This window comes from Pyrgilauda ruficollis, unplaced genomic scaffold (genome assembly GCF_017590135.1).
Source record: "Pyrgilauda ruficollis isolate IOZ18807 unplaced genomic scaffold, ASM1759013v1 scaffold23, whole genome shotgun sequence".
Classification (NCBI taxonomy): domain Eukaryota; kingdom Metazoa; phylum Chordata; class Aves; order Passeriformes; family Passeridae; genus Pyrgilauda; species Pyrgilauda ruficollis.
Genome location: NW_024522539.1, coordinates 8849441 through 8867896, shown reverse-complemented (window position 1 = coordinate 8867896; position 18456 = coordinate 8849441). Strand labels below are relative to the sequence as shown.

The 18456-nt window shown below is 44.2% G+C and overlaps 1 protein-coding gene across 1 annotated transcript in view; it reads right to left on the bottom strand.

Moving 5' to 3' along the window:
- The window catches only part of HDGFL3 (HDGF like 3), a 37759-nt gene extending 19597 nt beyond the window's left edge, over positions 1 to 18162 (bottom strand). The window contains exon 1 of the mRNA XM_041468824.1: positions 17949 to 18162. Coding sequence (XP_041324758.1) covers positions 17949 to 18032 — 84 coding nt within the window. The 5' untranslated portion in view covers positions 18033 to 18162. The remainder of the gene's footprint in view (positions 1 to 17948) is intronic.
- Positions 18163 to 18456: the final 294 nt, after the last annotated feature.

Below are 18456 nucleotides of genomic sequence, written 5' to 3'. Positions count from 1 at the left end.
AGAGCGGGGCTTTATCAAGCCGTGTTGCTAGTGACTACCAACGTGGAGGCAAGAAATCTGTCAGATCCTTACACTGTGGTTTACTGGCTAGGATGGGTGTGCAGCCCAAGTATTTTGCTCTCGGTGGTGCCGAGCAATCGCTGACTTCCCAGGGAGTGTTTCCCGCTGGCTGCCAGGGTGGGTTTGGCAGCCCTCGCTCTGCAGTGCTCCCTTGCCGGCTGCCCCGAGGCCGGGGACCCTGGGGAGCGGGGCTGGCTGGGTGGGCTGGACCGGCGCCGCAGAGCAGAGCCCAGCGACAAGGACAACAACAGCGGCTCCCACGAGCGCAAACCATCCCCGTGCCTGCCCGTGGGATAACGTGGCGTGTTCCTGACAGGCTGAGGAGCTCGCTGGGAGGGCTGGTGCAGGAGCAGAGGAAGCTGCACCCCCTCCCGGGTGCTGTGCTCTGCAGAGCTCCGCATTCCCTGCGGAACGGGAGCCGTGTCTGTGCTTTGTCTGCTCAGCCGCTCCGGGCAGCCCGCTGTCGCTGCGGCGGCCAGGAAGGCGCTGCGCTGCCCCCGGCGCATCCCACCGGCTTCTCCTTCCCGCAGGTGTCATGTTTTATGGCATCACAAAACCTCCGTGCTGTGGATAAGCTGCTGCTCAGAAGCACGAATTCCAGGCTGTCAGGGTGGCTTTCCACCGTCCTATTGCTTTCCAGCAGAATTTTACACGCACACACAAAAAAAGATATTATGCAAAATACCTATCAGGTCCCCATTTAGAGAAACCTTTACATGCAGGGATGCTTATGTGGGCACCAAACCCACAAGATTTCCTTTTATTTTGCAAAAAGAGGTAATTAAAACTGCAGAGCAGTAATCACTGATTGTTTTGAGATAGTGTAAATGCCGTTGATTGGCAAAAGCACACAGAGCCATTGCCGAGATCCACATCTCCCTCTGAAATCCCTGGAGCTGCTGCACAGCAGTTGAGCAGAGGCCTACAGTATTTGCTGGAAAGTGGTTCAAATTGCTTATTATTGCCCAACACATGCAAGCAGCTTGATCTTTTGCAGTTAGCTTATTAGCAGAATTCTAGATGGATAAAAGCAATACTCTTCAAAATCCATTATTAAAATAGGATATTTTGCTTTACTACAACATTTTTATTCCAATGGATTTATTATGCTTTTTAATAGCTAGTGCTACTGGGAGTCAGCAGTATAGCAGTATCTTTTCTAAACCATTATTTAAAACACTGTTCTGTAAGATGTAAAATATTAATTTTTTTTTCCCCAGAGGATCCGAAAATGTGAAAAAAAAATTTAAAAAAATCCAACCTGCTTCAAGCTAAAAACTGTGACTCAAATTCCACAGTGCTTAAATTGAAGAGCAATCCAACTGAAGCTGATTGGAGACTGCTGACTTTTTCTCTCATGTACCAAGACTGATATTTGAAGCAGAGCACTACTCCCCAATGTACATCACATACCTGAACTCCTAGTGTGGAATGCTGGCATATGCACTTTTTCACCCATTAAAAAAGAAATCCCTGTGAAGGGTGAGGCTGGAAGCAGAATCCAACTTAATAAGGCAGAATTGCACAGCTACAAAAGTAAAAATTAAAAAAGTCTCTGGGCATGGAAGAGTGCCACCAGCAAAAACAAAAAGCAAAACAAGATTAAAACCAGCAGAGCATACTTTTGAACACTGCTGAAAATGGCTGAAGGGTATCCTGCAGACAGCCAGAAATGACAATATAAAGACATCAATCCTCCTGTTTTTTTTCCTGTGCATGCTCAGGACCTCAACGAGATAGAAGACAATGAAGGGTTAGTTGGAGTCCAAACAATGCTGGCAGCAATATCTCACTAGGAGAGATCAGCAGTCTTGCAGCTGAGTTCAGCCCCTTTACATCCCTAATTAGCAGCATATTTTTAAGACAGAAAGTTGAAATGCACTTTCTGCAGAGCTGCTTTAATCTCCAATATGAAAACGGGGCCAGAGCTTAGTTCTGCGTGACTGCTATCTATATGCATGACTTTGTAGATAACTGATCTGCTCATGTGATTCAAGTCCTCTCTGCACTTCTGGGGCTGCTGGATGGAAGACTGTCAGAGGAGGAGACTTGGGGGATGCAAAGACAAGTCCTCTCTCTGCCACTGGCCCCTGGGACACCTTGGCCACATGAATCACTGCATCTCCTCCAGCCTCAATCTATGAATGGGGACAGTGGGACTGTTCTTATAGAGCACTTGAGGTCCACTGCTAAAGTGAGAGGAACTCCTAACAATGCACCCTTCCAGCTCTGTCAGAGTTGCATTTCAGGTTACCAAGCTGTCATCCTCCCAGTGAGCACACCCCAAAGCCAGGCTGCTGCAGAAATGCTCTGTTTCTCCAAATGAAGTGTTTCCCTGCTACTGTGAATAATGCAATGGTGCTACCACTAGGATTCTATTTTTTCCCAGTCTCTTCCCTAAGGAGAGGAAAGGATGTGATCACACTGTTTTCAGTCTGACTCTTACCTGCAATAACTCAGGGACACATCAGACAATTCTGCCAAACCAGACAAAAGGAGAAAGGCCAGAGAGATATTAAGTTTCCCCATGTTTTGTGATAAATAGGCTGTCCAACAGAAGATGGGCAGACAAGTAGTCCATATGCTGAGAGACAGCTTGCAATGCAGGCTGAATCAAAACATCAGACACTGGGAAATCCACACAAAAGCAAGCCAGAGAAAAATAAACTTCTTAAGTTTCATGGCTCACAAAATTACTTTTTATTTGTGTATGGGTGGGAAGAGCTTGTTTATTTTAAACAAATATTGCCAGCTCTGAGGCATTTAACATTTACTTTTCTTCCCTTTAAGAACAGGCTTGCTTCTTCTTCATCTGAATTATCCCTCAGATATCAAAATATTTTTTGCAATGTACATCCACCAAAGCAAATCAAAAGAGTGAGCCCACTAACACCTAATGAAAGCAGTTTCTGATGAAAAAATTTGGTTATCCTACTTTACCATCTTACCACAAATATTTTTGTCTTGAAATATACAAGTGTGCAAGAAATGCACATATGCACAATGTGTTTAGAAGACATACAGCAAATAAAAATTAAATAACCAGTCAAGACATCAAAAAGTGAGAAATTTCAGGGACTGGGAATTCACAAACATTGTATTTCTGTCCTCCTACTCTCTTCTTAAAAACCAAAGAGACATGAAAAGTCATATGACCTTCCTCCCCAAAGTGTTCAGATAAACCCTGCCACCTTCTGTGTCTCATCTCCTCAGAATGCATGGATGGTATAAGAACTCTTTAGACTGAGAAATATTTTTTCCCTCCCAATATTTACACTAGAATGTTACTACTTCATTGATTTTGTTTGGTTTTAAGGAAGAATGTTATATTAATGAAGTAGGATTTTTTTGCCAGTTAACTTGATCAAAACACTTTCAATTAGATGCAGCCGGCCTAGAGCGTTGACATTTGCTCAAACACACTGAATTTATACTTGAGGCTCATTTGTTCCACCCAAAGCTCCATATTCCACTGTCCAAGCTTTTATTAAAAGAAGTGTTGCAAGTCCTTATACTCCTATCAGCACACTTAAAGCCAAAAGGTAAGCAAATTTCCAGAAGACTGCGGTCTCCTAGACTTGGCTGACTTGATTTACCATTTCTTTTTCAGTATCATTTTCTACCCCAAAAAGTCAGTTAGAAAAATCAGATTTACACAATATTTCCAGGCTGAAGAATACGGAATATCTCTGTGCAGTATTTAGTCCAGCTTCCCAAAAAAAATACACAAAACCTTACTGACATTACAACTTGTGGCTAAGATTGTTTCGGGTAAGGAAACGCGATCGATGAAGAACACAACCCTCCGTTTTGTGACAGGGTGGACACACACTTGAGACAAAGAAAGGAACAATCTCCTTCACTTACTGCAGCCCCTTGCTCCTGCTAGGGAGGAGTCAAGCTTGAGACTCTGGAGATTCCACTATTATCTGGGTTTTTGGGTACAGCAAACCCTCCTGTCTCCTCTGTGACCTGTTTTCTTACCACCAGTTGCAGCTAAGGGGTGTAACATCAGGGGCCTGAACAAGTGCCTGATACAGAAAATGCTTACTGTCACCTGGGAAAAGACCACAAAATCTTGGTCCCTTGAAAACACAGAGCATTTTTAGCATCCTGCAACCCTCTGAGGTTCAGGTGCAGCAGCAGAGATGGGACTGTGAGTGTCCTCCCAGTCCTCTAGAGGGAATGGAGACACAGCCAAGCATCTATTAGTCTGAATTATGCCGCTTTCTGCGGACCCACAGAACATCAAGCCTCACAGTCTTAATGTGTCACACCAGAACACCTATTTACAGGATTTCAGCAACTCCTTCAAGCCCAAGTTCTGTTTGCTGGGCCATGAGCTGATGGAGCTGTCAGGCAGGCAGCCCTGGCAGGCACAGGCAGCTGCGCCAGCCGAGCTGCGCGCGCAGCGCCGCAGCCGCGGAACATCTGCAGGCACCGGGGCTGCCACGGCACAGCCACCAGCACAGCACCCAGAGCCAGCTCCCACTGTGCCCCGTGGTGCACGGGGACAGCCCTCACAGCACACCCGGGGGCTGTGGGTGAGTCTGGTCACCCAGCATCCCTGGCACGCAGGGCAGCTTTGCTGTGATGCAAGTGACACGTAAAAACCAACAACGTGTACGCAGGCCGGGGGAAATGAGAAGCAATGAAATCTAATTGCAAAGGCAATGAAATGGAGTGATTTGCAATAATTTTGCAAAGGTAGGTTTTCTGTTTACTCTGCTGCCAAACTGCAAACTCGTAGGAGGGCTCAGGGTCTCTGAAAGCCCCTGGTCGCCCTAAACCTAACAACTGTCTGTAGTTAATTGTTTCCTTTACTCCCCCAGCCTCAGCCACCCTCTAAGGCACAAAACGAGCTATTAAAGCCCCAAACCATTTTGCTAAGATGTAACGTTTGCCTGTGTCACCTGGGTTGCTAAAACCATGGAATGAAAAAAAGATCCATGGAGTCACAGAGGTGTCTGTGCAGCACTTGGACCCAGCTGTGGTATTTTTACTGGGTTTGCTTTCAGTCTCTGCTGGTATTTCCAGGAGCTGCCATTGGGGTGTCAAATGCCTTTGCAACGTCCCCCAGTCTAGGTTAAACTCTTAGGAATTTTAATCCTCCTGCCTAAAGAGACACAGGAACAAGTTTTTCCAAGTCAAGTCATACCCCTCCCCACCTGCCCAATTTCTGCTTCCAAAATCACAGAATGAGAGTTTTCATTTAGTTTTGACTCTAAATATAATGTTGCCTGAATTTACTTATATAGTCTCTAAAAGAATAACAATCTTATTTATTAAAATGAACACTTTCCTCAAACCCAGCCCCCCAAACTCAAGCAGCAGCTGACAGGAATGAAACTATATCAAAATATACAAAGCACTCCATTATGTACTGTAGACCTATAATCTTAGATCCTAATTACTAATCCATGTTAGAAAAAAAGAAATCAAATAATGAAAACATGAAAGACAAAAAGATGTATTTTTATAAATATAAGTGGCATTAATGTCAGAGACAAGATGAATACACCAATATGGTAGTGACCAGATTTGCTAGGGTGGCAGCTCATCATTATAAAGAAAAAAATTTACATCAAAACCACTAAACAGGAGTTTTAAGCATGTGAGTACTCTTAATTCACATGCATTAACCATAGGCTTGAAGTTGCCTATATGTTTACATGTGTGTAGGATGAAGAGTTACTTTTTAATACCCACTGTTTCTATCCAATATGTTAAGCTGAATAGATTTATGAAGTAGATGTCAGTATTTTGTGCTACTCTCAAAGAACCTCTCAGAACACGGTGTTGCCATGAACACAAGTTACCTACAAAACCCAGTAACTCAGCTGCAGTTATGTCACAAAGTTTACTCCAGAATCTGCTTTCTTCCTCTGATTTTCTCTAACTTTCCATCTCTACACCTTCTGCCCATCACTGTTTCTCATTTCTATCCCAAACTTAGAGAGGTAACCGCAAGATTAATTTTAAGGATCTAGCCTGTCAAGGAACAAATTACATGTGTGGAACTGTACTATTTCCCACATACATTAATATAAAATTTTTAAAACCTATGAATCAGGGATGGCATCCATACTAAACATGTTTTAAATCAGGTTGATATTTTGTTTTAAAAAGCAGCTATGAAGAAACAGCATATTATTCCAACTCATGTAGTGCAAATAAATGGAAAAGGCAATTACAAATGAAAGAGGACTTGGTTAGTGATACACATATCTGGAACTAGGAAGGGCATTAGGGAACACTGCACATACAGATTTATACTGGGATACAGATAGAGTGTTTATACAGACCTCATACAAACCAAGAAAATCCAACCAAAAGCCTTTCTGTCAGTACTGAAAATTTTAAATTCTGTCACTTGCCTTTAGTTTTTAATGCACTGGTGATGACACATGATGTGTCCAAACCACACTCCACAACCACAGTGTTTTAGCTCACACTGCTTTTACCTGTCAAAATCCCCAATTCAGCCTCACATGCAGCATTCAGGATGGCATCATTTTCAATAAATCTGCCTTGGTTCCAACCCTGACACCCCTGTCATTACAGCAGGTCACTTCCTGGCTGACATTTGACAAACAAGCAAACTAACACCATCGTCAAGCAGCAAATGTTTCAGAAAAAGTATAAGTGTCTCATTAAAAAATTGTTCTGCTTGCTCCCACATCTGCTAAAGAAGCTGGCATTTCTTCTGAACATATTGCCACTAAAATCTTTATTATTATGGCCTTCTAGAAAGTTAACAGCTAGAGGCTTGATCCTGCAAGCACAGCTGGGCACACAGTTTGGCAGCATAAACAAAGCCATTGTCTTTGTATGATCAGACCCATCCAGCACAATAACATGGCAATTATATTCACAGGTGAATCCATTCATTTGTAAGGCAGGAGATGGCATAAAGCATCTTCTAAAAGATATGGAGCAAACATTCACAGCATTTTAATGCTGAAGAGCCCCATCTGACTTCTCTATGTGTCTTCTCTAATGTTTTCATCTTTCAACAAGGAGTTTTTGTCATTTTACCAGAAGCACCAATTCAAAAAATCTGTTCACAAAACTGACCCACTACCTTACAAACATTAAAAGGCTCCAAAGCAGAGTTGCACAAATAAATGCAAAGAAAACAAAATATTATCAGAGAGAACAAACTTATGCTTTGCAGACATTAAAATTCTTACCATGAAGCTTAATAGTTTTATGCTACCTTCTTCTACAAGCTGTGATAGAAATACTGACTGTGGCAAAGGAAAATAAAATTTGCACAAGAGGAAGATTTTGAAAAATAACTTCTGATAAAAAACAGCAAAAGGGGTACCTGCACATATGCAAGTCCAGACACCATATGAAAAGAATTATCTTTTGAGTTTGCTGCACCAATAGTATCTTTCAAAAGTCCTGGTATCTGGAGAGGCACTGCAGTAAGGAATGTCAGATTTTATTTTTTCTTTTTTTAAGATGAATGTCCGCCTTCTCCCTTAGGCTGTGGTCCTACTTTAGGCTTCTACAGGCATGTCAGCACACATGTAAGCAGTTTTACTGAAACCAAGAAATCCTTATGCAGTCAAACTCATTCTCTGCCTGTGGGACATGGTCTTCAGAGAGCAAAGTTCTGGGACAAGGTATCACCTTCCTTCTGCTATTCCATAACACCCAGGACAGCCATGCAGTGCATCTGTGCAGGGCAACTAACACATGAAATTCCCCAGCCCTTTCCTACTGGGGGATAATGAAATACAGCAGCAATAGTCAGCTGCTAAGAACACAGGAACCTCAATTCTGCAAACACTTCCACATGTGATTAATCCTGAATGAACGCTACTTAATTGGATTCCAGATAATAGAGTCTGAAGAAATCCTTACAGAAATACAAATTTACACTGGCTCAGATGGAAACTATGACATCTGGGCTGAAAATCAACAAGCAACTAATTAGTTTAAGAAAAAGATGACAAAAAGATGCCACTACAGTAGGACACAGTGCCTGGCATGAGATGCCTTGCTTAGATGCATTTCTTGCCAGGATCTGCCTCCCTCAGCACCTTTTTTCCAGGTTCTGGAAGTGACATTTGGGACAGCAAGGTGGGAACCTTTGTAAATATTCAAAGATAGGCTCGTGGGTGTGTATGCAGAAACGTGCAGTCAGTTCCCTACACCCAGTGATTGTAAACCCAGTGACAACTGACTCACAGTCCTGGGTCTGTGAGAAATACGAGCTGCACGTAAACTGAAATTCAGTCTGCGCAGGGAAAAGCACAACACAGCTGGGAAAAAGGATTGGCAATGTCAGAGAGAGAAAGCTGGAAGCAGCAGTACTACAGGAAGCCAATAGTGGACCACAAGTTACATTTGAATAACTAGCGTGCTGCAAAGGTCAAGGCACTCTGCAGCAATCCCATACACAAACACAAGTCCTGCCAGCGTGGGCAGAGCCCCACAGGCTGCAAATGCACCTGGGAGAATGGCCCAGCCCTTGTGCAGGACACGGATGGACAGGCTGGAACACGTTAAATGAAGCTAAGGAAAAATACACAGAAGCTTAGGGCACTGCACACACCAAAAGCAATCAGTGGGGCTGGTGGGATTGCTTTAGTGTTCAGCAACCAATCCTATCCCAAGAAAGGAAGGAGGCCATAAATGGACAGCTTTGCTTTTCCTATGGGTGCCAAACACAGCCCTCCATGGCTGCTGGCTTTGGAGGCCCTCCTCAGCCTGTGCCTGGTTGGTCTCTGCACAAGCAGAGGTAGGAAAGGGAAAAGCAAAACTCAAGAGGAGGAAGGAGACAAATCTTCCGAGGTCCAGCACTCTGCTTTCTGCCATCCCCTTATGCTGCTGTGTCAGGACAGACAACCCATGGCACAAGTGAGTGCAAACACTGCTCCGTGGGCACCCCCCTCCCCTGCTCCCACCCCACAGAAGATATCCACAGTGCCATAGAAAGGTGAACTGAAAGTGCCCCACATCCAAACATTTCCCAGAGGATTAAGCACAAGAGGAGCAGCAGGAGCTGCCTCCTAGTTACCAAACAACAGGTCAGAGACTAGGGTAACAGTCAGGGATGGAGACCTGGATTCTTGTCTTCTACATGTGGAAGAGATTCCAGATGAGGAAGATACACTGTCCTCCAAGAATTAAAAGAAAGGGTTCACAGTAACCCTCTATGGAGGTGTGAATGCTGTAAAATATAAGTTTTGTCAAGTTGAAGAGAAACTAGCAAGAAAGAGCTGCTTGGTTCCAATGACTTTGTATGCAAAATCACATCAGCAGATCAAGGAAATAGCAGCAACTCCAGAATTTTCTTTGCAACTATAGCTTTTGCTCCTCTCTTTGCACTTTTCTGCTTCTCCCACCTGGATTGCATCTCCAGACTGATGCTACACGTCTCTGTAAGGTCACTCCCTGTGTTATTATTAAGTTTCAATATGTACTTATATTTAGTACACTCAGTAATCCAGTCTGATATGGGATTGATTCCCAGAAATGGCTTGCATTATTGTGCAATTGTATCTTGAGCTCCCCCAGACTTAAAGTTTCTTCTGCTCATTGCCTTTGGTGTAGTTTTTACTCTTTGTATTTTAAGTGGCTTCATAGGTAGGTGCCTTCCAAGGCCAAGCAGGACAAAGTTCCTGAATTAAAGGCTGACACACTGTTTCCCAGTTGACATTAGTGACACCACAGTGACATCCGTAAGGTCCTTGCAGCCTGGAATTTTTTTCCTTCCTCCCTGGCCCTACTTTGCTGCATGTAGGATGTTTTGTTATCTGATGGTCTTAAGGAAATTCTTTGGTGTACGATATTCCTTGCCCTGTTTTTCCTCTTTTGTTATATGATGTCTTCTATTCAAGCAGCCAAACCAGAGCTGGCAAACAGCCTCTCTCTAGGTTTTTACACATTGCTGCAAGGCAAAATAAACAGTTGTTTCCAGTTTGCATTGTCGGGCTACAGATGTATGCTAATTAACCTTTCAAGCTGCTGATGGAAAGCTGAAAGAGATTTAAATGTACTTTTCCAAGGCAGAGACCGAAGTCTGTGGACACCTGTCCTTTCTAATGTTGGGCTCTGTGTGGCCCAGAGCAGAGGACGTCATGTCCTCCCTTTATGTTGACTCTGAAGGCATTTTCAGATTTCAGCAGAGCTTCACAAAAGGCCAGGAGGCAGAGATAAAATCCTTCTGAAACTCAAGGACATTACGTGTCTTTTTGGAGAAACACTGATGCCAAGGGTAATATTTGAGTTGACCTGAGACCACTTGAAGGATGGGGAACTTCAGACTGGGGCAATAGGAACTACTTCATAACATGGGAAGTTCATTGTTTTGTTAAGATGCTGCAGTATTGACTCAAATTTCTTACCTTCCTTTTGTTTTCTAAAGAGAAAACCCCACAAACAAACAAACAAACAAACAAAACCAATCCCCAAAGCCAGGTCTCATATACCCTTCAGGCAAAAGCATTATCAAGCCTCTCATGTCAAACAGTCTGAGCAGAAGAAAGGAAAACGAAATGAATCTGCAGTTTATATCCAATTTCAGTATCAGGTTTAGAACTGGCTGCTGCACAAATGAATGAAACAATCTCAGATGTGCAAAGCCAGTACTGCAGAGACCTTCCCAGGAGGAGGAAGCAAGGATCTGTTTCCTTCTTTAAGTTTTAAAAGCTTTACCTCATGACACTGCCTTGTTTGCCAAATATTTCTTGGAATCTTTCAAATAATGGTTCATTCTCATTGCTCCATTGTGCTTCAGCCAAACCACAGGCTGTTGATGCTGCCTCTGCTGGAGCCCAGAGTCAGCTGATGCCCTGCCCATGTGCTGCTCGTGTGTTCTCAGATGTGATCTTGTCCAGGGCAGCATGTGCACAGGACAGGTGTGCCTGCACACCCAGACACATCCCTGGGGGCTGGGACCAGGGATGGATGGCACTTGGGCAGCCCTGAAAGGTACCAGGGTACCTAAAGAAACAGCACAGTGCTGATGTTCAGCTAACTCCTAACACCTTTAAAAAGCCATCTCATCTCCACATCCTCTTCCTGCCTGCTCCACACAGAATACTTCCCAGTGTTTGTTGCTGTATTTACCACTCAAACTGCAGTAGTACTGAGAGGCCACGGGCAGCCTCATTCTTCCTTATGCCTCTCAAGTACACAGAGGAAAGGTTTTTGCTGCTCAGGCACCACCATTTGGAACAGTTAAAATGCCCAGGCCCTCCCCATTGTTATAATTTCTGCAGCATTATCAGGAAGTCCTTTCGTCTATCCTCAAATGACAATTGTATATACTTACTGTCAGCAATCACTTGCTTACAAGATGTTTATTACCCTAAATACAGGAAGACTTGTTAATGTGTTATTATGACAGGAAAATCAGGAAATGGAAGAGTTAAGGCTGAAAACTCTGTCTCCATTTTGCTACCTACAAAAAGTTCATTCTAGCTGGGAATCCTAAAAGGTTCTTTACTGAATAAAAAAGAGATCTGTCACTTAATGAGGGGAAACTAATATTTCTCCTATCTTTTTGTAGTAGCAACATACAGATTGACTTGACAGGCTACAGATTTCACTGAAGTGGAACTATTCCTACATCCAAAATACGTATCAAATGATTTCCATGAGATCAGTTGATGAAAATTATTCAGTGGCTTCAAAGTAACATGGAAAAATATCTCACCAAAAAATCCGAAGAGTATGGGTATGAAAAACTTTTTTTGCTTATTGCCTCAAAACTTCTGAGACAACTGTCTTTACTCTTGTGTTAGCTTCATTTGGACTTAAAGTTGTGACACTGCAGGAGAAAATGTATTCATCTATTGTCATCTACACAAAAAGATCAGACTTGCACATTTGGGGCTAATTATTTAAACTAATTAAAGAGGAAAAGAAACAGCAGAGAGATTTAAAGAACTGAATTTTAAAGATGTTTCCCCATACACCCCTGCCATGCTAACAACAAACATGGAACATCTTGGCCCCAAAATTATTTGTTTGCCAAACAAGAGCAAAGGTTTTACTGTAAGCTATGGTTCCACCTCATGTATAAAAACGATGACATTTTATGCTATAATCCTCAGATTAAATCTTTTTAATTCACACCGAAAACTGATTGCAGGAAGATAGAAAAAGACCACCAGCTACTTAAGTTCCCTACTTTCCAAACACTAGGAGAATTAATACTTCAGTCCTTGTTATTTTTGTTTCAGGAAATGAAGGAATCATTACTCAATGAACTGATTAAGTCTCTGAAAATGCATTCACCTGTACTCTAGGATATGAGCAGGTATCTGTTTAATAAGTTTAAATGCTGTCTAAGCAACATGTGTCAATGTGGTGCAGAAGAATTAGAAAGTACAAACAATTCCATAAAGGACTCGTTGCCTTAAATGTGCTCTCCTCCCGTGCACCACAGCAGAAGTCAAGGAAGTGCTGCCTAAGAAGCCACGACCTCACCATCAGTGCCCAGCACAAGCCAGACCTTTGCAGTGATCAGCAAATCATGTCTCATCTCAGAGAGGAACAAACAGAGACCTGCCAGGAGAAATGGCTCGCAGATCTCCGAGGACTGATGTATGAGTGAGGTACAGAATTGAAGAGGCAGAGAGAATGAAGAAGCTCTGAGTTGGTAAAGGAGAAGTCACAGGGGACTCATATTTAGTAACATGGCAAAAGTGAGATCATAAACCAGAGCAACCAAAAGAGGGAAAGGAGAAAAGCACATGGTGCAGGACTGGACAGGTCCCAAATGGCCAAGGAGAAAAGCTCAAAAGACTGCAGACCAAGTTTTGGCAGAAAAACACAGAAAAAGATCTGTTGTCTATTTTGATGGGCCCTTTGAAGTTTTCTGGATCTAATCTGATTTTTGTCTGTCATTCTTTGCCAAAAAAGATAAACCCTGCCAGGGAAAAACCCACCTTCCCTTATTCTTATATTAATACAAAAACAAATGGTCTGTTTTAAATATCAAACACTTAAAACACAGAACCTTTCTTCTATGATGTGTTGGAGAGTTCAATATTTGCAAGCTGTCACACTGGCCATTATAACAGACTAAAGTTGTTTCTGTACCTTGTACTTTATAAAATGATATCAGAATATAAGCCTTGGTCCTATTTCTACAACTGCACCAAAATCAACCCTCTGGCTCCATCCACCCTTCACTGCACTGGATGACAGAGGCTTATTTACTAAAATGTCTGCATATAGGGGTGTTCAAAATATATTTTTGAAATTTTTTTGCTGATACTGAAAGTCTTCTGTTACTCTGTAGTAGTCATTTCTTTTAACAGTGTCTAACATTATATTACATTATGATACCACAGTGTTAGGAGCCTTTCTAGGCTGTCATCTAACACAATCTTTAAGCATAAGCTTACCTTTAAACCTTTCCTTTGAATGATTTCAGTTCATTCTTTCAGGTGCCTTACTTCCATGCCTTGTTGGAGAGGGGACACAGTCAACAATACTGAAAATACTGAGCTGAAAACTACCATGTAATCAGTACATTCTGATGGCTCAGCCTGCCACTGACACTCGTTCCCATTAAAATGACAGCATTTACTATGTATTACTCTAAGCAATATACTGAACATTTCACATCCATTTGCAACTAATACATTGAAGTGCCCAAATCCCATTCTGCCATTGCTACTGGCAGATGTTTTTTCACAGTGGCATTCATAAGAGTGGCATTCATTCATTGTTAGCTAAGTAGCAAATCTGGAGTTAAAGTATGTGTTAATTCAGAGTAGAAATAAAGGAAATGGGCAAGACAAACAGGAGTCCAGCAAATGGGAACTTCACCTTACAAGATGGCAAATACACCTTCATAATGACACCAACACTTTAAAGGCTGTGTTCTCCTCCCACATGTTCTAAACAGCTTTAAACATCCATGTGTTTTACATTAAAATACATTGTCTTACCTGCTTGGGTCTCTTGTATTATCCCAAATAAACTTTGCCATCCCTACACAAACTCCTGCTGCTTATCCAAATACAGTTCCTGTCTTCCCAGCTGCACAATCCTAGACTTCTGTTCAATAATGGCATCAGCCATTTATTTGGGCATGTTCTTATTTTATTGAGGTCATTCCAGACTTTTTCTCTGCTCTCTACAGTTGCATTAACAGCTTCCTTCCTATTTTTAAATCAGTAGCTAATTTCAGCAACTAAGTGCCTATTGTTTCTTCAGGGTCACTCATAAAACAAACACCATTATTGATCTTTCTGAATCTACCACTAGTTTTCCCTTTTATCTCATCTGAGTGACTATTCAAGGGGCAATTTCTCAATAAACCAGGACATTTATCCTAGATAAACTAGGGTATCTGAAGGAAGAGATTTTTCTGTCCATGTGTGCTAATACAGCTCCTATCACAGCAGCATCAAAGAAACTCATAAACCTTAGGGATTTTGTCTCCACAACACCTTTTTAAAGGGACAAGAGTTGTTAACTGTCTTTTACAAACAAGGAAATGAGACACAGGAGGATTTAGTGCTTCAAAGGCAAACACCACTTATCAAATGTACAAAAAATTAAATTCTTATTTTCTACATTTTAACCACAACGGCATCTTCCCTCTATTTTTGCATGCTCTCTGGATACACAATTGTTTACTTGTTGGATTGGTGACCTGGCCAGTTTATACTTATTCTGCATTTTTGATGAGCATCTGAAGACAACAGACATCACAGACAAAGATAAAAACCATGTTAAACCAAACTGTATTTCCTTTACCATTATTATTAAAGTTCAATACCATTCTAAACATATTTGTTGTCCTTCAGTCAAGCTAAAGGAAATTTTGGCTTTGCGCAAGAAAAAAAATGTGATACCAAAAAGCAAAGCAGCCCTTCCAGGTAATAAGACCTAAGTGACCTCTTTTCAGTCATCAGGTATCTGGTCATTATTGTTTTGGCCAAGTATGGCAAATCCAGTCATTCTCAAATGAATTCTAGACCAATCCATAAAGAAACATTAAATGCAGTTTGACTGCTAGAGCACTCCATCAGTTATAAGACACAGTTTTCCAATGGTGCCCTGGCATTTCATCACTATTTTGCCACTTTCTGCATCTTTTTCTCTCTTTACTCATAGGGATGGTTTGTCAGGTTTGTTATTACTGATCACTGGATCAACACAGCTCCAAAGAGAGGGGTGGGAAGCTTAGGCAGGAGTTGAGAGGGCTGCCTGTGCTGGGTTTGTCTGCAGTGCTGTGGCACGTGGAGCTGGCTGAGCCCACAGGCACCATCCCTGGGAGAGACAGGAGTCACTGGGCTGGGGGCAGGTCTGCATTCTGCTGCTGGAGCCTCTGGGATCTGAGGAGCCTCCTCTGCACGACAAAACCCATGTGCACAAAAATGCACAGCTGATTCTGAGCCAGGTCAGTTATGTCTGTGTTTCATTAAAGGGCAGGCAGATCGCTTCTGTCCTGCTCCAACACTTCACAGGTTTATTAAACACTGTTTAAGAAGTTTGTCCCTAGACAGGAAATTCGTGCCAAAGGTCTCACTGATGCCAAACACCACTTGGTAGGGGCAATAACACTGCCATTTAAATGTATTGTTACTCACATTACTAAAGCTACTACATTAGCATGAAATATAGAAGTTTTTATGAGAATACAAAGATCAAACACACTAATTGCATAATGAATAGAGTAGTAGCTAACAACCATTCAAGGATCTGGAAGCAAGTGAATCCCCTGGATAAAAGGCATCCAGTTAATCAGAAGTATCTGAGTTGCATTCTCAACTCAAATAGTTCTTCGCTTCTTATTTGTATGCCATAATGTTTTCTGAGAAGCAAAGTAAAGACTAGTGTTCTCACTAGGTTTTGCCTTCATTGAAGAAAGCGTGCATCAGGCAAAACTTGGCAACCAAGACGATGAAAAGTCCTAGCAAAGGTGGCATGAACTGCAATTTTAACAAGGCTCAGGCAGACATCAGCCTGATCTACCATGAAGCTGTATGTAAAGGCATCACAAGTGACAGGAGCACGTTCTGGGCACACTCTGCTGAGCTAACAGCCAGCACTAATGCCCCCCTCTCCTGACAGCTCTCTTCCTACCTGGTGGTAGATTCTGGGCTTCTACAGCTTCTGCCTCTACTTGCTAAGTCATGTTAAAACTAGAGACTGCTTTGTCTTCACTTGAACTTTACATCCTGTTAGTCTGCACAAAGGAAGTGAGTTATGTGAACAGCACACCTATTTTTTCCTAGTCAAGATGTACTTTGTTGGATATTATTGCCATTCAGGTGCCTATTTAGTAAGCCAGTCAAAAGCTATGACCAGCTGCATAGCATATAATGATTTTTTGAAAGGAAAGAAAACGCCATTAAAACAAAAGGCCCTGTTCTGCTTCTGAGTAAACAAATGGGAGTTTTACAAAGGCTCAAAAAGGAAAGGGATTAACATGCTTCAACGTGGTAATGGTCTCAACTGTTCACATTAAAATTTTCACAGTAAATTAAACCATGACAGAGGTAGGAAAGAAGTCAATTTTCAGTGGCTCATGCTGTTCTGCTGACATAAATTGCCATTTTTTAGGTAGTATATCCACCAACCTGTATAATGATAGAATTACAAAACCACAACCCGTTGTTGATTATGTTCGGCCTTTTGCATGCTAATTTTAGCCTGCTCTGCCAAAATAATTGCATGCACCACCTCATTACCAGGCTTCTGGATATTTAGAACCCTACTGCTATTCTTTTTTCACCGACCTTTGCTTAAGCCTGCTGTGTTTGCCTTCCCTCCTTGTACAGCATCTGCTGTTCAACACTTCTGCTTCCCAGTCCTGCCCAGGACACCTTTCCAGCACTCACACCCATCCTTTTCCAGGGCTGTCTTGCCAAGGCTAATGCTAAATGCCAGTCCATCTCTACCCTGCTCATCAATGGTCCCCTGCAGGTTGCACACGACTCTTCACTATCTTCATGCTCTTTACAGTCTACAAAGAACAGCAACTTTCCTTGACAAGCAAATGATGGCATGAAGCACTACCCAATCATCCCAGCAAGGCCGGGGAAGACAAGTAAATACAGACTCACTGGTTGATGCCTGCCAAGAGTTCCCACAACACGTGTTCCTGAGTGAGTTTACACAACAGTGACCAAAGAGAAGGGAAAGGACAGGCCATGTAAGTGTGCCAGTACCAGACCCCCCATGGAAAGCTCTGCCCTGCGTTATTGTAGCAGCACCAGAAATGGATGTTCAAGTACAATCAGCGCTTATCTGACCGTCAAATGTCCACAGTGCCTTTGCATCTCAGTTGTATCACGGCAGCGTAAAACAAAAAATGACAAAGGCCTATGAAAGAAAGTCAACCCAGTAAAGGGCAAGGTGCGGCAGGAGGTGCGGGAGACCCAAAAAGCCTGGGCGCAGTGGGCGGCATCACGGCTGGGGGCTGCCACAGAGCCAGACCCGATTCACCTCAGCAACCTCCCCGAGCCGGGCTGAGCCCGCCGCCCTGGGGACACGCACGGCCCGGCCCCGGGCCTCGCCCCCTGCAGACTGTCCCTGCCCCGGGCCGTGCCGCTTCCCCGCAGGTCCCCGGGCCCGGCCCGCAGCGCTGTCCCGGCCGGTCCCTGGGCCGCGGGGCCGCCCTGCCCTGCCCTGCCCTGCCTCACCCTGCCCGGGCCGCGGGGGGCGGCGGGGCCCCTCTGTCTCCCGGGGGAGCCGGGGGCCGGGGCGAGGGAGGGCGCATAATAAACAGCATCGTTTTCATGCAGGCAGGGCTGCCGGCTCCCCAAGCCTCCTCCCCGCGATAACAACCCAGGTACAGCCCGCGCTCGCCCCCCTCCCTCCCCCTTCCTCCTGCCCGCCCGGCCGCGGGGCGATGGGGGCGGCGGCGCGGGGCCGGGCGCCCCCGCCGCGGTACTCACCCGGGCCGGCCAGTGCGGGTACCCCTTCATTTTGGCGAACACCAGGTCTCCAGCCTTGTATTCTCGGGGCCGCGGACGAGCCATCGGGAGCCGCCGCGGGAGCCGCCGTGTGTCCCCCCGCCCTCCCGCACGCCGCCCCGGGGGCAGCCGGGCGAGCCCCCGCGGGGTGCGATGCGCCCGGGCACGGGGCGCAGCCGGGAGCGGGGCCGGGCCGCGGGCGATCCCCGATCTCTCCCCTTCCTCCTCCTCCTCCTCCTCCCCCTCCTCCTCCTCCTCCTCCCGGGGGGCCGGGGAGAAATCTACAGATCAAAGAAAAGATGCACAATAATAGCGGGGTGGGCTCGCACCGCGGCCCCCCGTCCGGCGGGGCCGGAGCCGGGGCCTTGTGTGTGTGTGTGTGTGTGTGTGAGTGTGAGTGTGTGTGCGTGTGTCTGTGTGTGTGAGTGTGTACGCGGGGGAGGGGGAGGCCTTGGACACAACCCCAGCAGCCCCCGGTACCAGGGAGCGG